General features: G+C 37.0%; 1 protein-coding gene across 2 annotated transcripts in view; it reads right to left on the minus strand.

Annotated features, from left to right (window-relative positions):
• The window catches only part of PDE10A (phosphodiesterase 10A), a 380,239-nt gene that overhangs the window by 61,749 nt on the left and 297,064 nt on the right, over positions 1-21,426 (minus strand). For both annotated transcript variants that reach the window (XM_065057593.1, XM_065057592.1), the window contains exons 3-5: positions 19,339-19,367; positions 8,109-8,229; positions 6,210-6,259 (exon numbers count right to left, since the gene is read on the minus strand). In XM_065057593.1, coding sequence (XP_064913665.1) covers positions 6,210-6,259; positions 8,109-8,229; positions 19,339-19,367 — 200 coding nt within the window. The remainder of the gene's footprint in view (positions 1-6,209; positions 6,260-8,108; positions 8,230-19,338; positions 19,368-21,426) is intronic.

The raw sequence follows: 21,426 nt of genomic DNA on the forward strand, positions 1-21,426 counted from the left end.
AACCCTCAAACAACAAAAATAAACAAAAATCCAAACTAAAACAAACAAAACCCCACCACCCAACAAAACAGCAACTACCTCCATTGCTTATTAAAAATGTCTTATTTCCTTCTTGATAACTGACAGTGTAATCGCAGGACATTTGCGTTTTTAAAGTAGATAGTATGTACAAATTTTGGATACTTGGGAAATATAGATGATATATTTATATGCTGTAAAACAACTAGTGGCTGTGGGGAGTTTTCTTGGTGTTTTCATCCTTCTGAATGGTATCAGTTTCTAACTGCACTTCATTCCTGGAAACTTTCCAATTGATTTACACAACTTAAAAGCACCACAAGAGTTATACCAGTTCATTGACATAGAAAACTAAGTCGACATGCCTCTCCTCCATCCCTTCCATTTCAAGGCACAGTCAGCTAAGCTTTTTTCTGAGAGATGTTTGCCCAGACAGTTCTCAGAGACCTCCATGGATGAGGATACCTGAGCTTTCACAAGCAACACACCCTTTCACTGCAGCCACCGCTGGGGAAGCTTTCTTCATGCCAGTTCAAGCCCACTGCTGCTTGCCCTACACAATGCAGGTGTGGGGATGATTCCTTCCCTCTTTGCCTTGTCCAGGCATATCTTCACCCCTCAGCTTTCTTTTCTTTTGACCAAACAATATGAGTTCTATTGTTTGCTAACCATTCTCCCTGCTCTCTCCTGTACCCACTTCAGTTCCTCCATATTTATTTTTTTTTTAAATGCATGGTGCTTAAACCAGACATATTATTCCACCTGAGACCTTAAGGGCTGACAGAAGAATGGGAAGATTACTCTACATGAAGGCTAGATTTCTGCTTCTGTGTCTTTTTTTTTTTTTTTTCCTCCAGCAATGATATTGCTAACTCATGTTTACCTTCAAATTCCCTGTAAACCCCATGATCTTTGTCAGTCATCAACTACCCTACACACAAAGAGGCAACCTATAGAGAGCCAAGCACTTGTGCTCACTGAATCACTGTCCAGTTCCTTCAGACCATTTTACCAAGATCATTTTGAATTCCAATTTATCCCTACAAACACAGCTGTAGTCCTTCCCAATTTCATGTAATATACAAATTTAATAAGCTTATATTCTTCCTTCACCCATGCATTAATAAATATACCACGCAAAACCATGGTAAGATCCAGGATAAATCCTGAAGATTTGTGCAAATTACCCTCCCATTTTGATAGTGAACCAGAAGCAATTAGTCTCTGTCTAGTTTTCTAACAGGGCCTGCATTCTACGTATAGTATATTCATCATGACCATATACCACAAGTCCATCTACCTGAATATTACAGGAAACAAGACCAAAATTTCACTATAATATATCTTGATGGCTATTTATCTAATTTCTTTCAGTTTGAAAACTTCTCCACTCAAACACTGTAACTCACCAACAGCTTTCCCTCTCTGCTGACTATTCAGTGGCAAATAGGAAAGTAACATTTCTTCCATTTTATGTAGAAAAATAGTATATGATGTTAGAGTTGATTCAAGGATACAGACCAAAATTTTCTGAACTGACTTGCAGCTAAAAGGGTTTCATCTGGAACCATGCTTAAAAGACTCAAATCTCAGAGATGTCTACACATTCAAAATAGCGTACATTAGCTTGGCACAAAAACCTGAGACAGCAAGCCTTGGTTCCTTGGTTCTTAGTAATTCGAATCACCCACCCCATATACTCACTAGGTGGCACTGCACATCAAGCTGCAGCAGTTTTTCTACAGGACCAGAAATTCTACAATAGCTTAGTAAAACACCCCCTGAAGCACAAGAGTATGTACACATATTTGTGGTCTCACATAATTATTTCTTACAATAAAGCTATTGGAAACTTCAATCCGAAGCAAGGATGATCTGTTCGTCAACACAATTTGCAGTTTCAGAAACTAAGTAACACTCACAAGACCTAGTAAAAGCTACTTTAAGTGTATGCCTATTACATTCGAAGTCATACATCTTTACGTAGGAATCACAATGTAATCATGAGGTGAATTACTCACACAGATCAGGACTATAAACAAGAAGCTTCTGAAAAATCAGATAATACAATAATACATTAGAAACTGTAGCTGTGATAAGTATTTTAGAAATATCACATTGTAAAGATGTCAGCTTATGGGCTTAAATCTATGCTCAGCTAGCATGGTACTTAGGCACATTAATTTACACAAACACACCATCCAGTATGAGGATTTCAGTAAATCTTTTAAGTCATGTTTGAAGAGGATATACAATTAAGGTCATAACAGGAGAACTATGAACTATATATTCGTCCCCATAAAGAATAAAATAGAAAACTGAAACAAAGCCCTTCTCTTGAGAGTTGTGAAACATTCCTGTTTGATTTGGAAGGGTTTCTGGTCTTTAAATATATAGTATTTGCAAAATGGCTGTTATGTACCTTAAGAATAAATAATTTGCATAACTCCATTAACCCACAGACAAAGAGAATTTCTTAGATGTCTGTTTAGATCATTTGACCCTGATGAGGAAGCTATCTTGTTGCTAGTAGCTGTGCATCTTGCAATACATTCTACCATACATATAGCAAATGCAAAACCAGATTCTGACACACAGGGGAACTTTATAGGGGAGCAAAGACTTAAGCATGCTAGTGGTACTTCCCTGCTTGGGGCAATCATTTCAAAAGCAGAATCACACTATCAAAACACTCTTAGTGTGTAGTGTGATGAGTGCTAGTTCTCCCAAGTAATTGGAATAACCAGGACACTGCTAAAGTAACTGAACTGGCCACACTCATCTGGTGCTAATTTTGAGAAATATTTGCATAAAGAAACGCCCTGCAACCTGAATTGATGCAGTATCTTCCATATGAAGCCCATTCACTCAAGTACAGATCCTGAAAGCAATTGACCTGACCTGTCAGCCAGAAGTTACCTTGTCCTTACGCTGTTACCCAACTCTGATACAAGTCGAGATATAGTTTTGTATACTTCAATAGAGAGGAAGAAGATACGGCCATTAAGAAACTTTAGATATGGACAGGCATTTTACCAAACTAATTTGTGCTGTTAAACACCAAGGGAATTTTTTCTAAAACCAGGTGCTCCTTTAAAGGGCAGCATCTCATCTATGTTTTGCAAAAAGAAAAGGGCAAGCTAATGTAGAGCTTTTCATCACACTAAACAAATTTGCTTTCAGTTCTAATATAATTCTCATGTAAGGGAAGTGCTGCCCATATTAAAAATTGCACCAAAGAAAGATTTACAATAAATTCTTAGTAACTAATGAAAAAAAAAAAAAAAAAAAGCAATAGTATGGCAGTTCTCTCAGCATAAAGAAATAATAGCACACAGTATGCAGTAATCATTTGCTGGCTTTCATTTTGTAAATATTTAGAATTTCTGTAAAAGGAAGTTACCTTCTATCCTAATAAGAAACTCACTATTTAATCTAGGCTAAAGGTAGTTATGGAAATTGCATGTTGCAAAAATGTTCCTTAGCTGAGATTAACACGAGTCAAGATTCTCATATCTGAATTTCTTCAAACAGGCACAAGTGTACACATACAAATTTACAGTGAGAGCTGAAATGAAGTAGAGTTAATGCTTTTGCTTCAGCTTTGATCCAAAGATCCCTTATGAAATATAGTCAGAACACACATCACTAAACATTACCAAACCATTTGGGAGAAAGTAGCTATCTACTTATCAACAGGATTCCATCCATTCTTACACAATCCCCTCCCAATACCTAATTCTCAAAAAGACATGGACACACATTCCAGAAAAGCTGTATCAGGGACAAATAATTTCTTTGAAAGCATGGTGGAAACAACTGTTACGTCAGGCCTAGTTCTGAAACATGAGATTGCCAACTGGATAAACACCAGCAGACTTATATATATTTCTCAAGCTAACAACCAAACAGACAAATGCTAAAACTGGGGAGGTGAAGCTGATTTTGTGAATCTTAAGTCAAAAAGCAAGCATCAAAAAACTAAGCCACAAAAAAAGGAAGGCCTTCTTCAACATGCGGCCATGAGTGTTCAGCAACTATTTTGTCTAGGCCTAAGACAGGGGTTTTATCATTTTCAAAACTTCACCATAAAGAATTACTTCCTTTCTGCCATTTATATTATGCAGAATGTTTTTGTTCCCATTTTAAAAAGATATTTAACAAAAATAAATAAAAATGCACTGCCCGTATTTGCTGGTCAATGGTTAATCTCACTTGGACACATCCTTTAAATTAAATACTCAAGAGAGAAAGATGTCCAAATTAACTCTCAATGACAATTTCTTACAAAAAGTAGGCTAATGCACTACTACATAGTTACAAGACTAAAAACATGGGTCTGGCCCAAAGCCCACTACTGTGAATGGAAAATCTCACACTAACTTCAAAGGACTTGGGATCAGTCCCTATAATAACTACATGAAGAACTTTCCATTTTGGGAGATGCTGGTACACAGCAGTGGATAATAAAGTCAATGTGTGGTTTTAGTTGCTGGAGATTTTTTCAGGAAAGAGTTATATTGGGAAGCAAAAGAGATTCAACTGCATAATAGGCTATTAAAAAAAATAAAATTAAAAAAAAAAAAAAAAAAAAAAAAAAAAAAAAAAAAAAAAAAGAAGTAGAAGGTCATAAAGTACCCAGGCCCTCAAGGTATCAGGAGACTGGGAAGAACCCTAAATTATGCCATGCTAAATCTAATAGGAAAACCCTCACCACAGTAAGGATTCTCTAGGTCTCAAGCTATAAAATTAATTTTACTGTAATCTTTTATAAAGCATTTAGAGATGAGCATGCTCAGCTGTTGTGCAGTTACTGCCACTGAAGCAGCCACCGTTGTTCTGCAGTCAGAATGTTTGGTGGCATTTCCTGCAAAGCTCCTGCCTTGGCTGCAGGAGGAAGCTCTTCAGCCACCATTTGCATCACCCCCACCCCCCATGAAAGTGGACTCCACCACCTGCCAATGTGAACCAAAGATCGTATTCACAAAGGATGAACAACGCATTACTTAAATTATACTCCTCAGTTAAAAGGTTAATTAAAAATATTTGCTGTTTACATACTTACAGAATTCATTCAGAACAGACCCAATTTCTGAATAATAAAATAATTTATCTTTATTATATGAAATAATAATTAAATGAAAAGGAAATACAAAACCCACTTCCATTTCTTCTAGGATATTTCTGTATGTGCCTTCTTCCACATCCTTCAAATTAGACACTATCTTTCTGAATAAGTAAAAAATATTCTCAGGCAAGGCTCAAGTCACCTGCAGGCTTGTACATCTTTAGTCCGGTTTCCATTATTTCAAACATTTATTTCTTTCCCTTTTTCTGAATGTAATCATTTCACAAAATGCAAAGGAAATTCACTAATGGACAACACAAAAATAAACTATTAAAACTGGCTGTGGAAAGTAAGGAAACACAACCAGTAAGAAAAATATCTTCCTCTCTAGTAATTTTTCAGTAAGAAAAGTTTCATTTGTTTCTTGAACCAATAAAAGACATAACATCTCTGACAAATTGTGATCCTTCTTAGTAGCCATCTGAAGTAACTACAGTTACTTTGCATAGTGGTAATTGTGCAAGTTAATCTGGGTAGAAAAAAAGTAGTGTGCTCTAAATGCCAAATAACAAAACAGCAAATACTGGACTCACTCAAATTATTACACCAGAAACTAATTCTATTCATAAATTCTAAATGTATAATTTATATTATGCTAATTAAAATGTACATCTGAAATTTATATTATCTATCAAGTTGCAGCTGGCAATTAACAAAAGCCCTGGTAACATTAAAATAAAAAAATCAAAGAGATAACTAGATAAAAAGAGCAGTCTATGCTGAGAGTAAATCCAAGTTAAGTTTTCTGTTTATAAAGGACAATTAACAATGAGGATAAATTGCACGTCAAGTTGCTACAGTTAGAGAAACAGCAACACTGCCAAATCTTAAAAAAAGAAAAAAAGACCAAGGTTCTAAATACAGGAAACATTTTTTTTTCATTACCAGCATGTTCAAAAAAATTATATTTTACAGAAATAAAGGTAACATAATGCTAATATTCAGCAGTCAGGTAATATTTCCTGCTAAATGACATATAAAATAAAATCAAAATATCATTGCCAAATGGAAAATGCATTTGTAACTGTACAGAAAAATCAGCATCTTAATCTAGTATACTTACATTATTGCATTCTCCCAGGAAATATAGTGCAAATCCATCAGCTTTTGTAGCTGCCAAAGCAATAATAAAAGAAGTAATTGTACTCGCAGGGGGAAAATCAAACTCACACAAGATCTCTAAGGTGAAACCACAGATTCAACTCCTCTTAGGACAAACATCTAAAATTCTACAGTTCAGGGTTTGTTGCTGTGTCCCTTGAAACTTCCCAGACTCTACTAAGTCAGAGGTACAAGGTAATTCTTGTTCTCCCCATTAGCATTAAATGCATTCTAAAAGATAAACAGAAACAACCTCTTTATACATCTTATTCTTATTCCAAGGCCAAATGTCTAAATTCAAATCAATTCATATGACAGTATAGAAGTAACACAACAGGTGTTAACAATGTAATCAGCCAAATAACATTCTAATTTCCATGAGTAAAATAAATACCATTCATAGATGGTAAGCTATAATTGTCCTTGCCTTAAGATAGAAAATTATGGGAAAGTAGAATGTTGCAAATATCACCATAAAAATGTGTTTCAAAACAAACTGTTTCTATTTCCACAATGAAAACACTGACACACATCACTAAGTTTATTTTGTCAGATTTCTGCCAGATGCAGATCCTTGCATGAAACAGGGCAAAAATTCTTAAAACTCTCTTAAAACAAAAGTTTAAAGTCAACCAACCATCATAACTCACTGCTAAAATAAAAACTCTCAAAATCAGAAGAGGATAGAGCAATGTTTTTATACCATGCTTTATGCAACAGACTTTGATACTTCAAGCGCAAGTCTTTATGTCTTTCCAAGAGTGAATAAACATTCTAACCAGTAAATGTACATATCTAATACCCAGGTTTTATGAATGAACACAAGAATCCTTTTAGTTTGTTTCAGGGGAGTGATTATACTCCTGTGTGATAAAATCATTTGGCTTTCTGCATTTCTTTTTCAAAATAAAAAAAATCCCACTGTGTAGTTACTTATGTCAACTGTGTAACACCAGTGAGAGTTCAGGGCATGGTAATTTGCATTCCATTCTTAAATACTGTTTACAAAAGTAAAAAATATGTAAGAGATAAACAGACCTCATCTCCTATAGCTTCTCACTTGCTGTGTATTAACAAAATCCAGTTTGATTTGCTGTGAGCTGGACATCAATATCCAAATAGCCACTTAAGCAAAATCAGTAAACAGAAGTGGTCCTTTTAAAACACCATGTATATAAACCAGAACTATTACTCATCATTACAAAATGATAAAGTAGCAGAGACGGTAAAACCTTTCTAAAGAGCTGACTGAAATCTATACTGAATGGAGCTAGTAATACTTCATATTGAAGTCTGAGTACATCCACTCTGGCTGAAAAAAAGCCAAATTGCACTCATAGTGTTATTTGGAATTTTTTTTTATGTTTATTTTTTCTAACCTTTGTTAATGTATAGTACTTTCTTGCCACAAGAGACACCTAAATCAGATAGAAAAAAAAAAACAGTTTAACAACTGAATGTAATCTGAAATCACACGAAAAGGTATACCTTCAGTAATATCTCCGTTTTGTTACAAAAGGACTTCAAGTATGCAGTGATATTACTGATAGAATTTTTTTTTTTTTTTTACTTTCAATATTGACATTGTAACACCATCATAACTAGAATAGTCTATTCTTTGGTTCATTTAACAGGGGACTCTAATTTTGCAACTGGATACACAGCTCTCTCCAAAGATGAAATTCACTTAAGTGCAGCCAGGGATTCACTAAGGGACAGAAGGCAGAATAAGTTCATACTGAGACAACATCCAAATAAAACTGTGTTATCCCTCAATCCCTGTCTTTATTAAAAGATGTAAGAAATGTGCAGTGCACTGATGCTAAGTAATAGCTCAGAGACAACTGATTCTCTGTCTTACCTATTTTGATGATGCTGCTCAATTCATACAGCAATAGTTGGTTATCTCCTCCTGCATCCAGGCGCTGTTCTATATAGCTGTTCAATTCATACACTACACCTTGCATATTTGTATCCTGGTACTGCAGAAGCAAAAATGAGAAGAACATCTTAGAATAATTCAGATGTATTTTGCAGGTTTTGAACATTCATTAAAAATAATATGTTGAAATTTCAATAGTCACTCATAAGTGTCCTAATACAGCTGTCTGAAGAACAGGGTCACTGCCAAGCAAGAAGCCCAGAACTCCTCTCTATGCTCCGTTAGACATTTGTTCAAAATGTACCAAGTGAAACACTGAGCAACTAGTAATCGCCTAAACTTGGCCAATGTGACAGGACAATGTCTCAAGCAGAAACCGAGATGCAACAATCATAAGGTAAATAACCTTCAACTCCTTCCTTTTAAACTCCTACTCCACCATGAAAAGAGACAACTAGCTCTATTTGCCAGCATCTTCCACATCAAGTTCACGAGTCAAATGACAGAACTGTGCCAAGCACCAGAGCTTTGAGGTGGTAGCTCAAAGAGCTCAGCCTTTCAAATACAGCAGTGATTAACACCAACAGAGGGAAGGGCAGAAATCACAAGTCAAAATCATGCTAGCCACTGTGGCCTAATGAGCATTTGTTTCAACTGAAGATGGCAGACAATGCCAGAAAGAGATTACAAATCAGTTAGGATAATTAGATGGGAGCAATGGGGTGCTGGTTGTTGGTACAATGAAAGAGCATGACATGACAAAACTTCATGGGAAAGGAGATGCGGCCTCCCCTCACGAGCCCCGCTGCCTTTGGTTATGCATCTCCCAAGCCCTGAAAGCAAGTCCTGAAGGGCTGATAAAACTGGCTGTAAATGTGCATGTGTAGTGTGACAGCATCATGAACAATAATTCCACAGAAAGCAATACTTGGCAGTAAGCAAAGATTCATTACCCTGCCCAAAACTGGTAATGTGGTAACTGAAGAAAGTAATATGGTCAATTACTTATTGAACTCAGTGACGCAGTAAATCATGTTGCTTAAACTAAAAATGAAGCTGGTGATATTTAGATGAATTGATGTTGCTTGAAAGATTAAGACTCATTCTCCTGCTCATTCATACTTTAGAGACAAATGTAATATAGACCAGATTAATGTACACAGTACTATGGAAAATGCCACAGAAGTTCAGAGTATCACTGTCTACCCACCATTCCCGTGCTTATGTGCACGTATGTAACCACTTCCTATCTTTCTAGATCTTCTCTGTATGTAACTTTGGGTAAACCTGTACCTATGACTCTTATTGATGGATTAAATACCTAATTTGCACAATATATTCCACACTATAACTTTTATTCCCACTACTACTTTCACGCATTTCTTCAGAAAACACACTCTGCTGTGAATACAGAGGATATGGCCATATACATTTGGGACACATTTGTCGTCTTCATCTCAAAAACAAACCCAAACCCACCAATAAAAAACCCAAGTGCTTGCTGGACAACAGCAATTCCCAGTTCCTTTAAATTAAGGAGGTCTTAATGAAGACCTTAAAACGGCTCCTGAGAACATACAATCTTTGCCATAACTCCTTCTTAACACATAGTGGTGTATCAATCTATTGCTCCACATGGACATATTAGAACATTTGAGACCTAGCATACCTAAAATGTTCTCAATGTATAACAAGCTTAACACTTAATAATTCTTTCTATAAATTGATGTGATGATTATAAATTTTGACATAGATGTAAGGTCACACTGCATACATACAGTTACTGCTTGGGCAAGTCTTGAGTTTACAATCCAGCATGCCATTACCATTATTGGCAGCATATGGCAGTTAGCAAGCTTCCATAGACTGTCCTCTGATGTGTCCCACATTTACTACTGTATGATTCTTCAAATGGAAAAAAAAATAGCATAGTTTCATGAAAGCGAATTTTTTATACTTAAGATACAACCGTAGGTAGCCATATAACAGGAAAATGGTGAACAACAATCTGTATTATTCATATGTACTAACCCATATCTTCAAAAGTAGATGTAGCCATATATCCTAAAGCAGCAGTAGCTCATCAAGCACACATACACAAAACCTTTATTATGTGGAAAAGTGCCTTCTCAGAACTTGTAATTGAATACATATCTCTTCACCTGTGATGCAGAGTCAGGATTTAAATCAAATCTTCAAAGGCTGAAGCTAATACATTAAGAGAACACATCATCAATATGCACCCACTGGCATACAAGCCATGGCAAAATAATAACTTTCCTCATAATCAAGCAGGAGTTCCATGTGCATAGTAATTACATAATAGGCCACATGTCCTTTCTCCTCACCTCTGCAACATATGCTTGCAAACATTTTGTAAGCAGGGCAAATCATTGCATGCATGGACGTAACTAAAAAGATGGTAGCTGCATAATACATACAGTAGTAACACAACAGATTTCTGTTACTGACAATCTGTGGATCCACAACTAGCCAGCTGAATAGAATTTGTTCAGATTCACAATTAACTAATTCTATGACAGCTCAAATGCCAGCAAAGAATGACTCCATCATGTCGCAAAATGGTTTTATTGTTATTACAAGTGGAATGAAAGAGGTTTATTTGGTTCTAGGCATTTTAGATTGGATAACCACAATTATGTTTGGTTGAAAAGCCACAATATTCTTTACAAAACCATGTATTTAAACACTGAACAAGTCATCAGCAAACCTTGGTACAAGCATTATCCAATGTGATTGCTAACACAGACCTGTGCATATTTGGGGTAAAACTCACTTTAGGGAAGTAATTCCTCAAAATTTGAACACACTCAGTGGAAAAAGAGTATTTATCATCAGATACAGTGTAAATAATGTTTCTTAATTATATTTTGGTATCTTAGTTTGCAATTTAAACATTATTAATACTTAATTCATTCTTCCCTTTGCTGATTTCCTTCTATTTAAGATTCAGTGTCTACAAGAATTTTGGCATATTTACTGTAAAATTCTGAATTTCAGTGACATTAAAATAATTCATGTAGACTAAAAACTGATTTAGTACTATCAAACCAGCACCATATTTCAGTAGCTGCATATATTATAATGCTATGAGAGAAAACTAACAATTAAGAAGGGAAATCCTGTTACAAATATTCATATTCAGATTTATAAATACGAAAGGACATTTTTGCAGGATTTATATAAAAATATTTCTATGGCAATTTGTCTTTAGAATATTGTGGTGTAATAGAGGACAGCAACCCATGACAAGTTATTTAAGAATAGTCCTGTGACTTAGATCTAAACAAAGAGTCTCAGAATCAGAAATATTTTACTCCATGAAAGGAGATACCAAAATGTCATAGAGATGACTTTTAACTATTAATTCTGAACAATTAAGACACAAAAAAAATATTCAAGGACATAATTTAATATTCAAAGTAAATTTTATGTATGATAAACTAAAATTAAGATTGATTTCCATGCTTTCATTCTTATAGGGTAGCTGCGCCAGGGGCATTTTATGCTCCTGCCGCAAAGAAAAAGCCCTGCTGCTGCAACAAAAAGCCTTCACTAATGTAGCACAGGGTCAATAAGTGCCAACATAATCGAGAAGTTGATCTGTTTTTTCTGTAACTTCTTAAAATATCTTCTGAATAACAATGAGAAGAGCAAGTTTATATGTAATACTTACTGCTCCCTACTATAGAGCTGGTTCTGCAGAAGAAATGCACCTTATCCACCCTTTCAAGTATTATCAGACTGAAATGTAGAGAGGCCATGGGAAAGCACAGGATCATCATAACTAGTGCTTCAGGACCAGCCACTGGTGCTGTCACAGAAACACAGATTGTTAGGGATTGGAAGGGACCTCAAAAGATCATTTAGTCCAATCCTCCTGCTGGAACAGGAACACCTAGATAAGGTTACACAGGAAGGCGTCCAGGCAGGTTTTGAATGTCTCCAGAGTAGAAGACTCCACAACCCCCGTGGGCAGCCTGTTCCAGTGCTCTGTCACCCTCACTGAGAAGAAGTTTCTTCTCATATTCAAGTGGAACCTCCTGTGTCCCAGTTTGCACCCCTTGCCCCTTGTCTTATCATTGGTTGTCACTGAGAAGAGCCTAGCTCCATCCTCCTGATACTCACCCTCTACATATCTATAAACATTAATGAGGTCACCCCTCAGGTCGCCTCTTCTCCAAGCTATAGAGACCCAGCTCCCTCAGCCTTTCCTCATAAGGGAGACGCTCTCCTCCCTTAAATCATCTTCATTGCCCTGTGCTGGACTCTCTCCAGCAGTTCTGTCCTTCTTGAACTGGAGGGGCCCAGAACTGGACACAATATTCCAGATGTGGTCTCACCAGGGTGGAGTAGAGGGGAAGAACAATTTCTCTCCACCTACTAACCACCCCCCTTCTAATACACCCCAGGATGCCATTGGCCTCCCTGGCCACAAGGGCACAGTGCTGGCTCATGGTCATCCTGCTGTCCACCAGGATCCCCAGGTCCCTTTCCCCTACGCTGCTCTCTAATAGGTCATTCCCCAACTTATACTGGAACCTGAAGTTGTTCCTGTGCAGATGCAAGACTCTACACTTTCCCTTGTTATATTTCATTAAATTTTTCCCCACCCAGCTCTCCAGCCTGTCCAGGTCTTGCTGGATGGCAGCACAGCCTTCTGGCGTGTCAACCACTCCTCCCAGCTTGGTGTCATCAGCAAACTTGCTGATAGTACACTCTATTCCCTCATCCAAACCATTGATGAATACATTGAATAATACTGGCCCCAGTACTGACCCTTGAGGGACTCCACTAGATACAGGCCTCCAACCAGACTCTGTCCCATTGACCACAACTCTCTGGCTTCTTTCCTTCAGCCAGTTCACAGTCCACCTCACTACCTGATCGTCCAGACCACACTTCCTCAGTTTAGCTGCAAGGATGCTGTGGGAGATTGCGTCAAATGCTTTACTGAAATCAAGACAGACCACGTCCACTGCTTTACCATCATCTATCCACGTGGTTATGTCCTCATAAAAGGCAGTGAGGTTGTTTAAGCGTGACTTCCCCTTGGTGAAGCCATGCTGACTGCCGCTAATGACCCTCCTATCCTTGTTATGCCTTGAGATGGCACCAAGGATAAGTTGTTCCATCATCTTTCCAGGGCTGGAGGTGAGGCTGACTGGTCTATAGTTACCTGGGTCCTCCTTCTTGCCCTTTTTGAAGACTGGAGTGACACTTGCTTTCCTCCAGACACCTCTCCCATTCCCCACAACTTAGCAAAGATGATGGAGAGTGGCCTAGCAGTGACTTCAGCCAGCTCCCTCAGCACTCACGGGTGCATCCCATTAGGACCACTTCCCCTATTTTATTTGCTATGTGAGAAGAGCTGGGAGGTGACAGGTACTGCCTGAGCCTCCCCACTGTGCAGGGTGGCAGGACAGAGCATGCAGTGAGGACACCAGCAGTGCTGGGCAAGTTCCTGTTATACGTGTTGGGTCCAATGCCACCCTGTCCCTTTGCAAGGCACTCTAGAGTCTTCAGAGGCCACACAGCCAGCTGTTCTGCCCCTAGGCAGTTGAAACTGAGGTCAGAAATATAATGTGAGATGTGTAAGAGAGACAGGGGGTGGGCCGCAAGAAGAAAAAAGACAAAGACAGGTCATTATTATGTGTATTAAAGTTAGGCTGTGCACATGCTTGCTATGTATGTTGATATGTATGTTTACACCTATTGTTGCATTCTGTAGGTCTGGTACCTTTACTGGATGTGATAATTTGCATTGCTTAGCTGCACTGATGCCTAGAGTTCACATCACTGGTGTTTCTCATTTTTGGGCACATATAACTCAGAGATAACTGCGCCTTAATAACAGTGAAAGTACATCTAAACAGCACATGTGAAGAACAACAACAACAACAAAAACCCACAACACCCACCAACCAAGGAAAAAGAAAAAGCCTACAAGCCTACAGAAAAGGAATAAAATTGCTTGCTTGCTTCAAGGTGGAAATGCTGAGGTGAAGGATGTCAAGTCCTCAGACTGAAAAATAAAACTAGAGAGAATACTGCAAGCAAGCTTACAGTGCAGAGCTGCTTTCAGAGGAGCAGCGAGTTTAGAGAGCTCAGAAAAATCTCTCTGTTCCAAAAAATCAGAAGTAACCAGGGTTGACTAGAGTTACCAGTTTTGTTTAAACTTAGACACTGGAAAGCAAGAAGCTATAAAGAGCAGACTTAGCCAAGGTGATTAATTTTAATGCTTGTACACAGCCTCAGAGGAAACTTCTTCTACACACATTTATCTGACGTCTGTTCTTCTTGTTTTGACTGGAGAGGACATGGGTTAGAACTTGCTCCGTAAATAAAGTTTAGCATTGTGGCACTGTACACAGATATTTATGAATTGTTTGTTTACACATCAAATGCTGTTCATGACAAAAGCAAAGAAGGGAAAATATGAGATGACGTTTGGCAGGATGGGTCCTATTATGTCAAAAGATGCAAAGCAGTTCCCAGTCTGCACAGAAAGAGTTCACTGATTTTGAAGTCCTGTGTTTCCCAGCCTGTTTATGTAGCTGATTTCCAAGCTTTGGAGAGACGGTGAGCCCCTTCGCTAGGAGAAGGTACTTGCCATTCACTGGCATCCAGTCCTAAACTTTCCATCAGCTCCTTCCCTGTTATCAAATGGTAACATTGAAATAAATTGTTTCACTAGTAATAGGAAAAATATATTTTTTAAAAAAAAGCAAAGCTTTGGTTTACAAGAAAAGAATGTTATGATCAGAGAGAAGTAACTATTACAGCTGTTATTAACTGTAAGGCTCATAAAATTGCATATCTCAATTATATCACCTCTCCAGATTATATAATAAAACAGCATAATGAGCTTCATTTTAACTTGACAAGGCTTAATACTGCTCCTCTTTTTAAAATGCTTTTTATAAAAATCACATTCCCTCCTAATACTTGACATGCAAGCACTCTAAAGACATGATGTACAAAATTAAAAATAAACTTCCCCATTTTCCTACCACTGTTGCTTATCACTACGATAGTATCCACAAGATTTTCTTTATAAAGAAATCAGCTTATACAACCATCTTCTTCTCATGACAATGAGTGCAATGCCATTTGTATCACTACTAAAGGCCAAATCTATATGTTTGTTCTAGTTCTCCTAACTTGTAGATTAATTTGTCACAGTCTTCCATTGTGGGACTGTGCAAAAACATTTAAAACTCATCTTTAATAAGGAAATATTACAAAGAATGAGCTTGCTTTGTCAACGCCTCATAAAAAAAAAAAAAATCTAAACTTTTATTATCAGTTGCATGGCGAAGATACATGCAATTACTTCAACTATTTACTGAAAACACGCTTGCTAATTCTGTAACTGTCAGCGACACACTGTGCTGGGTACTGGCTGGTGCCCAGGCAGCTGCCAAAAGCTCCAAGTCCAAAAAGGGGAAAGGAGAGGATTAAAGGACTATTCCTGTTTCCAAGAATAAAGTACTGTAAATGAGCTAGTCACTTGCTAGGTAATAATTTTCTGGTGTTTATACGGTAAACTTCTGCAAAGTGAATTGCTGTTGGCATCACCAGAGTTTATAAAGCAAAGGTACATGCCAAAAGGCAGCTTCACTGGAAGCATTGTTCAAGTAAACATGGAATGGAAAGTCATTAAGCAAAATGAACAACAGCTAATTTCACTGTGATCATATCAGGAACATTACGTATTTTTGTTTAAACCTCACAATCTGAGGTACAAAAGAGCACACAGTGATCATGGGAAACTTAGCAGCACGTAGAACAAAATCCTGGCTATAGTTCATGTAGGAACGGGGTTATTTTTGCCAACTGAAAAGAATAACATCTCCAATGCACATTGTTTTCACTAATACTGTCAAAGAAACATATCTTTAGTCTAGATATACACGAATACATACGCACTTAGTGCTCAAACATACTCCTCTATTTTAGTTTCTTTTGCGGATAAAACAGCAAAAACAAAGTATAAATTTCAGCTTAGTTTTCTTCATCAAAGTAGTTCACTAATTGGTTTTCTTTCTGCAGTCCTTCTACCCAGAAAACCACTTCTGTAGCTGGGATGGATGGGATCAGCCAACACACATCTGCACAATAAGTAAGCAGAAGAAACTCAGCATTTCCAAGGATGTTCCCAATACTACACCACGTGAAAGGAGATTCGGTCCCTAGTTACATATATTTCATAAATACTGGAATCTAGCATGCAGAAAAAAAGTTCACAGGTTCACTGTTTGGTCACAGATACTCATGAGATATTTTGTAACCAGAGTTGTTCTTCTGCCAAAAACAGACTACAGGAATGGGGAATTATTTTTCCCCCCACACCCGTCAGCCATGGTCAGGCCAATCTGGGACATCTTTACATATAACTTCTAACACCAAAATACCGATGAAATTGCCATTAGGCAAACAGATTTAAAAAAAACGCACTTTGAAAAGTTTCTGTTCTACAAATCTAAAAAATTAATATATGTGGAAGGTTTCTCCTACTGTCTCCGTACTTCAAAACCATGCAATGTAACGCTGATGGCCAAGATTGATACTTTATTTTCATTTTTCTACTAAGCTGTTAAAAAATATCAAAAGAATAAAAATGCAGTTCCTATACAACAGTATTTTTCTAGAACTTGCTCTGTTTTTGAAGGCTGTAATTGCAACACAAACCCTTGAAAATATCAAAATTTCCTCACAGTAATCCAAGAAGTGAAAGATTTTTTTCAATAATCTGGACACCATTCATCCCACTGCATTGTGCTGACAGAACGAAATAAAGGCAAATGAACAAGTTCAGTATTTAGAGCCCCTAGAACAACTCTATAGTCTTGTATGTTTATAAAGAAAAAAAAGTGAGGATTTTTTTGAGATGGGGGTTAAATAAATTTAACAAAAAAAAATCTGCCCCCAATTTAATCTCTTGCCCTGTGTAAGCACAACAGAAAAGGAGACTATTGAAGCAACTGATGTCACAGCATATGACTGTTTTAATGTTTTTACTCTGCCCAACTTTGAAAGATGGAAAAAGAAATCCAGTGATAAATATACTTTTTTTTCAGCATATTTCTGCCTTGGTTTCTAACTAATATAATATTTTAAACCAGTTGGTGATTTAATTCTGCAATAAATTTCCTTTCACTAACCTTTATTTTTGTTTCCCTGTAACGTAAGCTTCTTCTTGCAGACATTTTCAGAAATTAAAAATGCAACACTTAATGACTTTAAAACTCATAGTTCTTCAGTCACCATGAACATGTCTTTTTGTCTGAAAAACATTACTCACATACAGAGCTTTCCTAATTTAAATTCTGATTTATGTTCAGATTTTAATTAAACTGGCATCTGTTTGAGCTGCTGCTGAAGAGGATGTATTATAATCATCCACATTATTATATGCAGCATTACTCAAAAATACTATAAACTAACATGTTCATTTGTAGCACAGTGCATTACTGAGTGCCCTCAAGTATCATACTTATAAAAAATAATAACAATAGTATAACACAGAATATACACCCAGTGCACGATGACTGATAGCTATAAAAAAAATCAGGGAAGAAAATATTTACTTAGGGACATGTAAAGTATCATGTGCACTGCACCAACTCCAGGACATGAAGTGACAGCCCATCGATCTTCAGGAAAACTCTAAGTCATATGACTTTGAGGGGCTGAGATGGCTGGGACCAGCATGTCTGGGAGTCAGAGATGACTGGCAGGGCATATTTGAGAGGTTTCAAGGTTCCAGAGCTTGTGCTTCTTGTGGCCTTTTTTTGGTTGTGTTTTTGTTTTCTTTTTTTGCAACCTAGATATGTTTTGTAACTCCATTTGACAGAGTTTTAGTAAAATGTGAATTTATTTACCAAATTAACAACTAAAAGTAACTTTCTTCCACATAAATAACTACAGCTTCTGAGCTTTTTAGGAAAATCTTTTATTATTTTGAAAACAAAACAGTATATACAGATGCACTAACAACAATAATCTTTGGTTCCACTGAAAGATAATCAACTGCTGTAACTCCTGAATACTAAGGAGTAACCAAAAAAAAGGGTGTTTTAAATCAATAAATGACTAAAACATTAATTTTTACCTAAATACCCTTATACATCCATAGCACATCATGTATATGGAAAACTTCTCCTTAAATACACTTGTTTTGCACATCATTTAATCTCTTTTTAACAGTCTTGTAAGAGTTGAATTCAGTTCCCCCTTACGCCAGACATCGGCTCTCAGGGTCACCAAACCGAGGTTTCCACTACCAGCCTGTTTCCACTCCTTCCATACCCCAGTATATTCCAAAGGACTTCGACTGAGAGCAAGACCACCCAGCCAGCTTTCAGACAGTCTTACTTTTAATATGTGTCTCCTAGGAACACGAAATAGATTATGCAAGACATTAAAGAAGATGAGAAAAACAGGACTATGATTTTACCTCAGAAAGCTGTAAGTGGCTCCCTCATCTTATATGAAATAACATTTGGGTGCTGCAGGCTGACGGGACACAACTGAGGCCAACAGATTGTCCTGTACTGCTCTTTTGTCATTCCCAGCAGAGGCACTAGTTCCTAATAGAACCCCCTAACTAGCCCTCAACCATGGACTGACAGGACACAGTGTCAATTAGATGTAAGGCTAGAGTTGGGAATTTATTACTGAATATGTTTTTTAAGATTTTTTCATTATAATTCATACAGTACACTGCAAAATATTTCATATTAAAGAGCTTAGCTCATCTATAAAACAGTACATCTCAAAGGGAGTTATTAAATGGGGCATACTCCTTCCCTTGTTTCCTCTTAACGCTTGCCATCTCTCAAGGCAGTAACACTGATTAAATAGTCTGCTGTTATGCCTAAGCTCAAAGTCCCATGATTTTCCTGGGTTCTGTGAAGTACCTTTTTAAAACTGGATCGCAAAAATAGCACTGTGACAACTCTAAATTTGTTAATGCAAAATACCCTTTAATTGATTTAATACTTATTTCCCTTATTAAGTGTTCTCTAGTCAGTCAGTACACCAACTTTTTTCTCTGGAGATCCACTTTGTCCACGGAACAGAGTCAAATCTTGATCAGAAATTGCACAAAAATCAGCTCAAGTGAACACTGGGCCTTCAGAGACTACACATCTTTTTAGAGGGGATGAAGAGCAGCACTTACCCTGCTGACTTCTTTGGGAGTCGATTCATCTAAGAGAAAACAAAACAAACAATTAGGCACTCAGGGAAGTTTCTAGACTGCATGATAAATAAGTTACTGGACTTCAAACAATTTTTGCAGCATTGTACAAAACTTCTAACATGGTTCAATAAAGTAAAAGAAATCTGAGACTGGTGTGCATTTACAAACTTTTCAACTTCTAAATCTAAAAATGAATGAAAATTAAAGCATCCAAGAATACTGTCCTGACTTGATAAAAATAGAAAATTTCCTACATTTCCTAAGTCAATTCACAGGCCAGCTAAATCAGTAAGCTCTATATAATTCTCCTACATTTATATTCTAATCCAGTAAAACAATTGTTAGTATTGCACAGTCTGAGAAGTAAAGGCCCTTTTTCTACCAAATATATGCCAACAACATCCTACATACACGAGCAAGTTAGTCAGTAGAGTCAGACTTTATGAAGATCAAAGATGCTATTCCTGCTGACTTCTTTGGATGTGGAAAAAAAGCCTTGTGACTACAAGACTATGACTGATGTGATCTGGCATAACACATTAAAAGCACATAAGATTATGACATTTTATATATATATTTATACATAAATATGTGTATATATATCCACACACTATTGTATTTTGGCTTTTCAAATGTAAGCAGACCCATGCAGTTTTTGTAATTTAAATATGTAAAAATAAACATAGGAATGATACCAGATCACTAGCTAAAACATTGAGTGGTATTTCTGAAAACAAAGGAAAAGCAGTTATACAGCAAGAACGCATCTGCCACAGGAAAGGTTTCCAACTTCCAGTTCAACCATACTAAAAGCAGCTTAAAGACATCCTTACAAATCTCCACTTCGTTAGCTGTTTTTGAAAACATGAAGAGAACTATTTGTAACCTTTTATTTGATACCAGGAATCAAATTTCTATGCTTTGGAAATCAATTTTAAGTCACCAAACAGATTTAATCTCACAGAGAAAGATCGTATGTTTCTATTCGTGGCCCTTAATTTTCATGTATTTTGATTCACCTCTACTGAGTACATTTTCAGATACCTCTGTCAAATACAGACATAGTATCACCAGGCTGCTTAACAACAGATAAACTACATTTTCTCCAAATTCATCCCTAGGTGAAGAAGGAATCCCAACTTGCCCCTTGAGAAGGGCACATTTATAAATATTTCAATGCTATCACCAGCAAAGGCTCTTCATATCTTACCATTTAAGATGACCTTTCAAACAATAAACCTAAAAAAAATTCTAGAAAACAGATCCAAGACCCAATTTCCAGTGAAAGAACTCTTAATAATCATACTGATTTCTCCTCAAAACTAAATGATACCAAGTAAAATAATTTATTTCACAATTATGAGTGAATATTAGTCTTCTCTCACGCCCAATTGAATGATATGCCAGTAATTTACACATGCAGAACAAGGAGATATTTAAGGTAGTTCTGTCGTTTGCAATGCAATATATAACACATACTCTTCAATGTCCAGTCATCATAGTATCTTCTTTGACTCGACAAATCTACATACCAGTTCCAAGAACAGCCAAAGTCAGATTCAAAATCCATCTCCTGTACTACTTTACTTCTGACAGCGGGCAACAGAAAATGTGAACGGAAGAAAACTGAGTGATGACATAATGATGTCTTCCCTGAAATATACCCTCAGTTTTCAGTAACCACTAGATCAAACGTTTCTTGAATGAGTGGTGATATTTTTGTTTAAAAGACTACGATGGGGTGTTTTTCCTCACACTTTTGCAGAGGTAAGAGGGGTGTGAGATTTTGGTTGTTTGCTTTTCAAACCTGAGCCACCATCCTTGAGCATTCGCAACATTCTCCAAGTTCCATGGTCTAAATATGTATTATGAGAAAAACTACGTCTATTTTAATTTGAATCTGCACATCATGAATTTCATCTGATGCACTCTATTCACCTTATCTATGGAGCCCGTGATTCTACAAATCTCTCAAACAAGCCATTCTCTGCTTCACAGCCCATCAAAACCTTTCCTGGCTTGAGAAGTCTGGTCTGGTTTACTGCCGGTGCCAAGCAAGCTGCTGGG

The sequence above is a fragment of the Columba livia genome, chromosome 3, assembly GCF_036013475.1.
Source record: "Columba livia isolate bColLiv1 breed racing homer chromosome 3, bColLiv1.pat.W.v2, whole genome shotgun sequence".
NCBI classification, from domain to species: Eukaryota; Metazoa; Chordata; class Aves; order Columbiformes; family Columbidae; genus Columba; species Columba livia.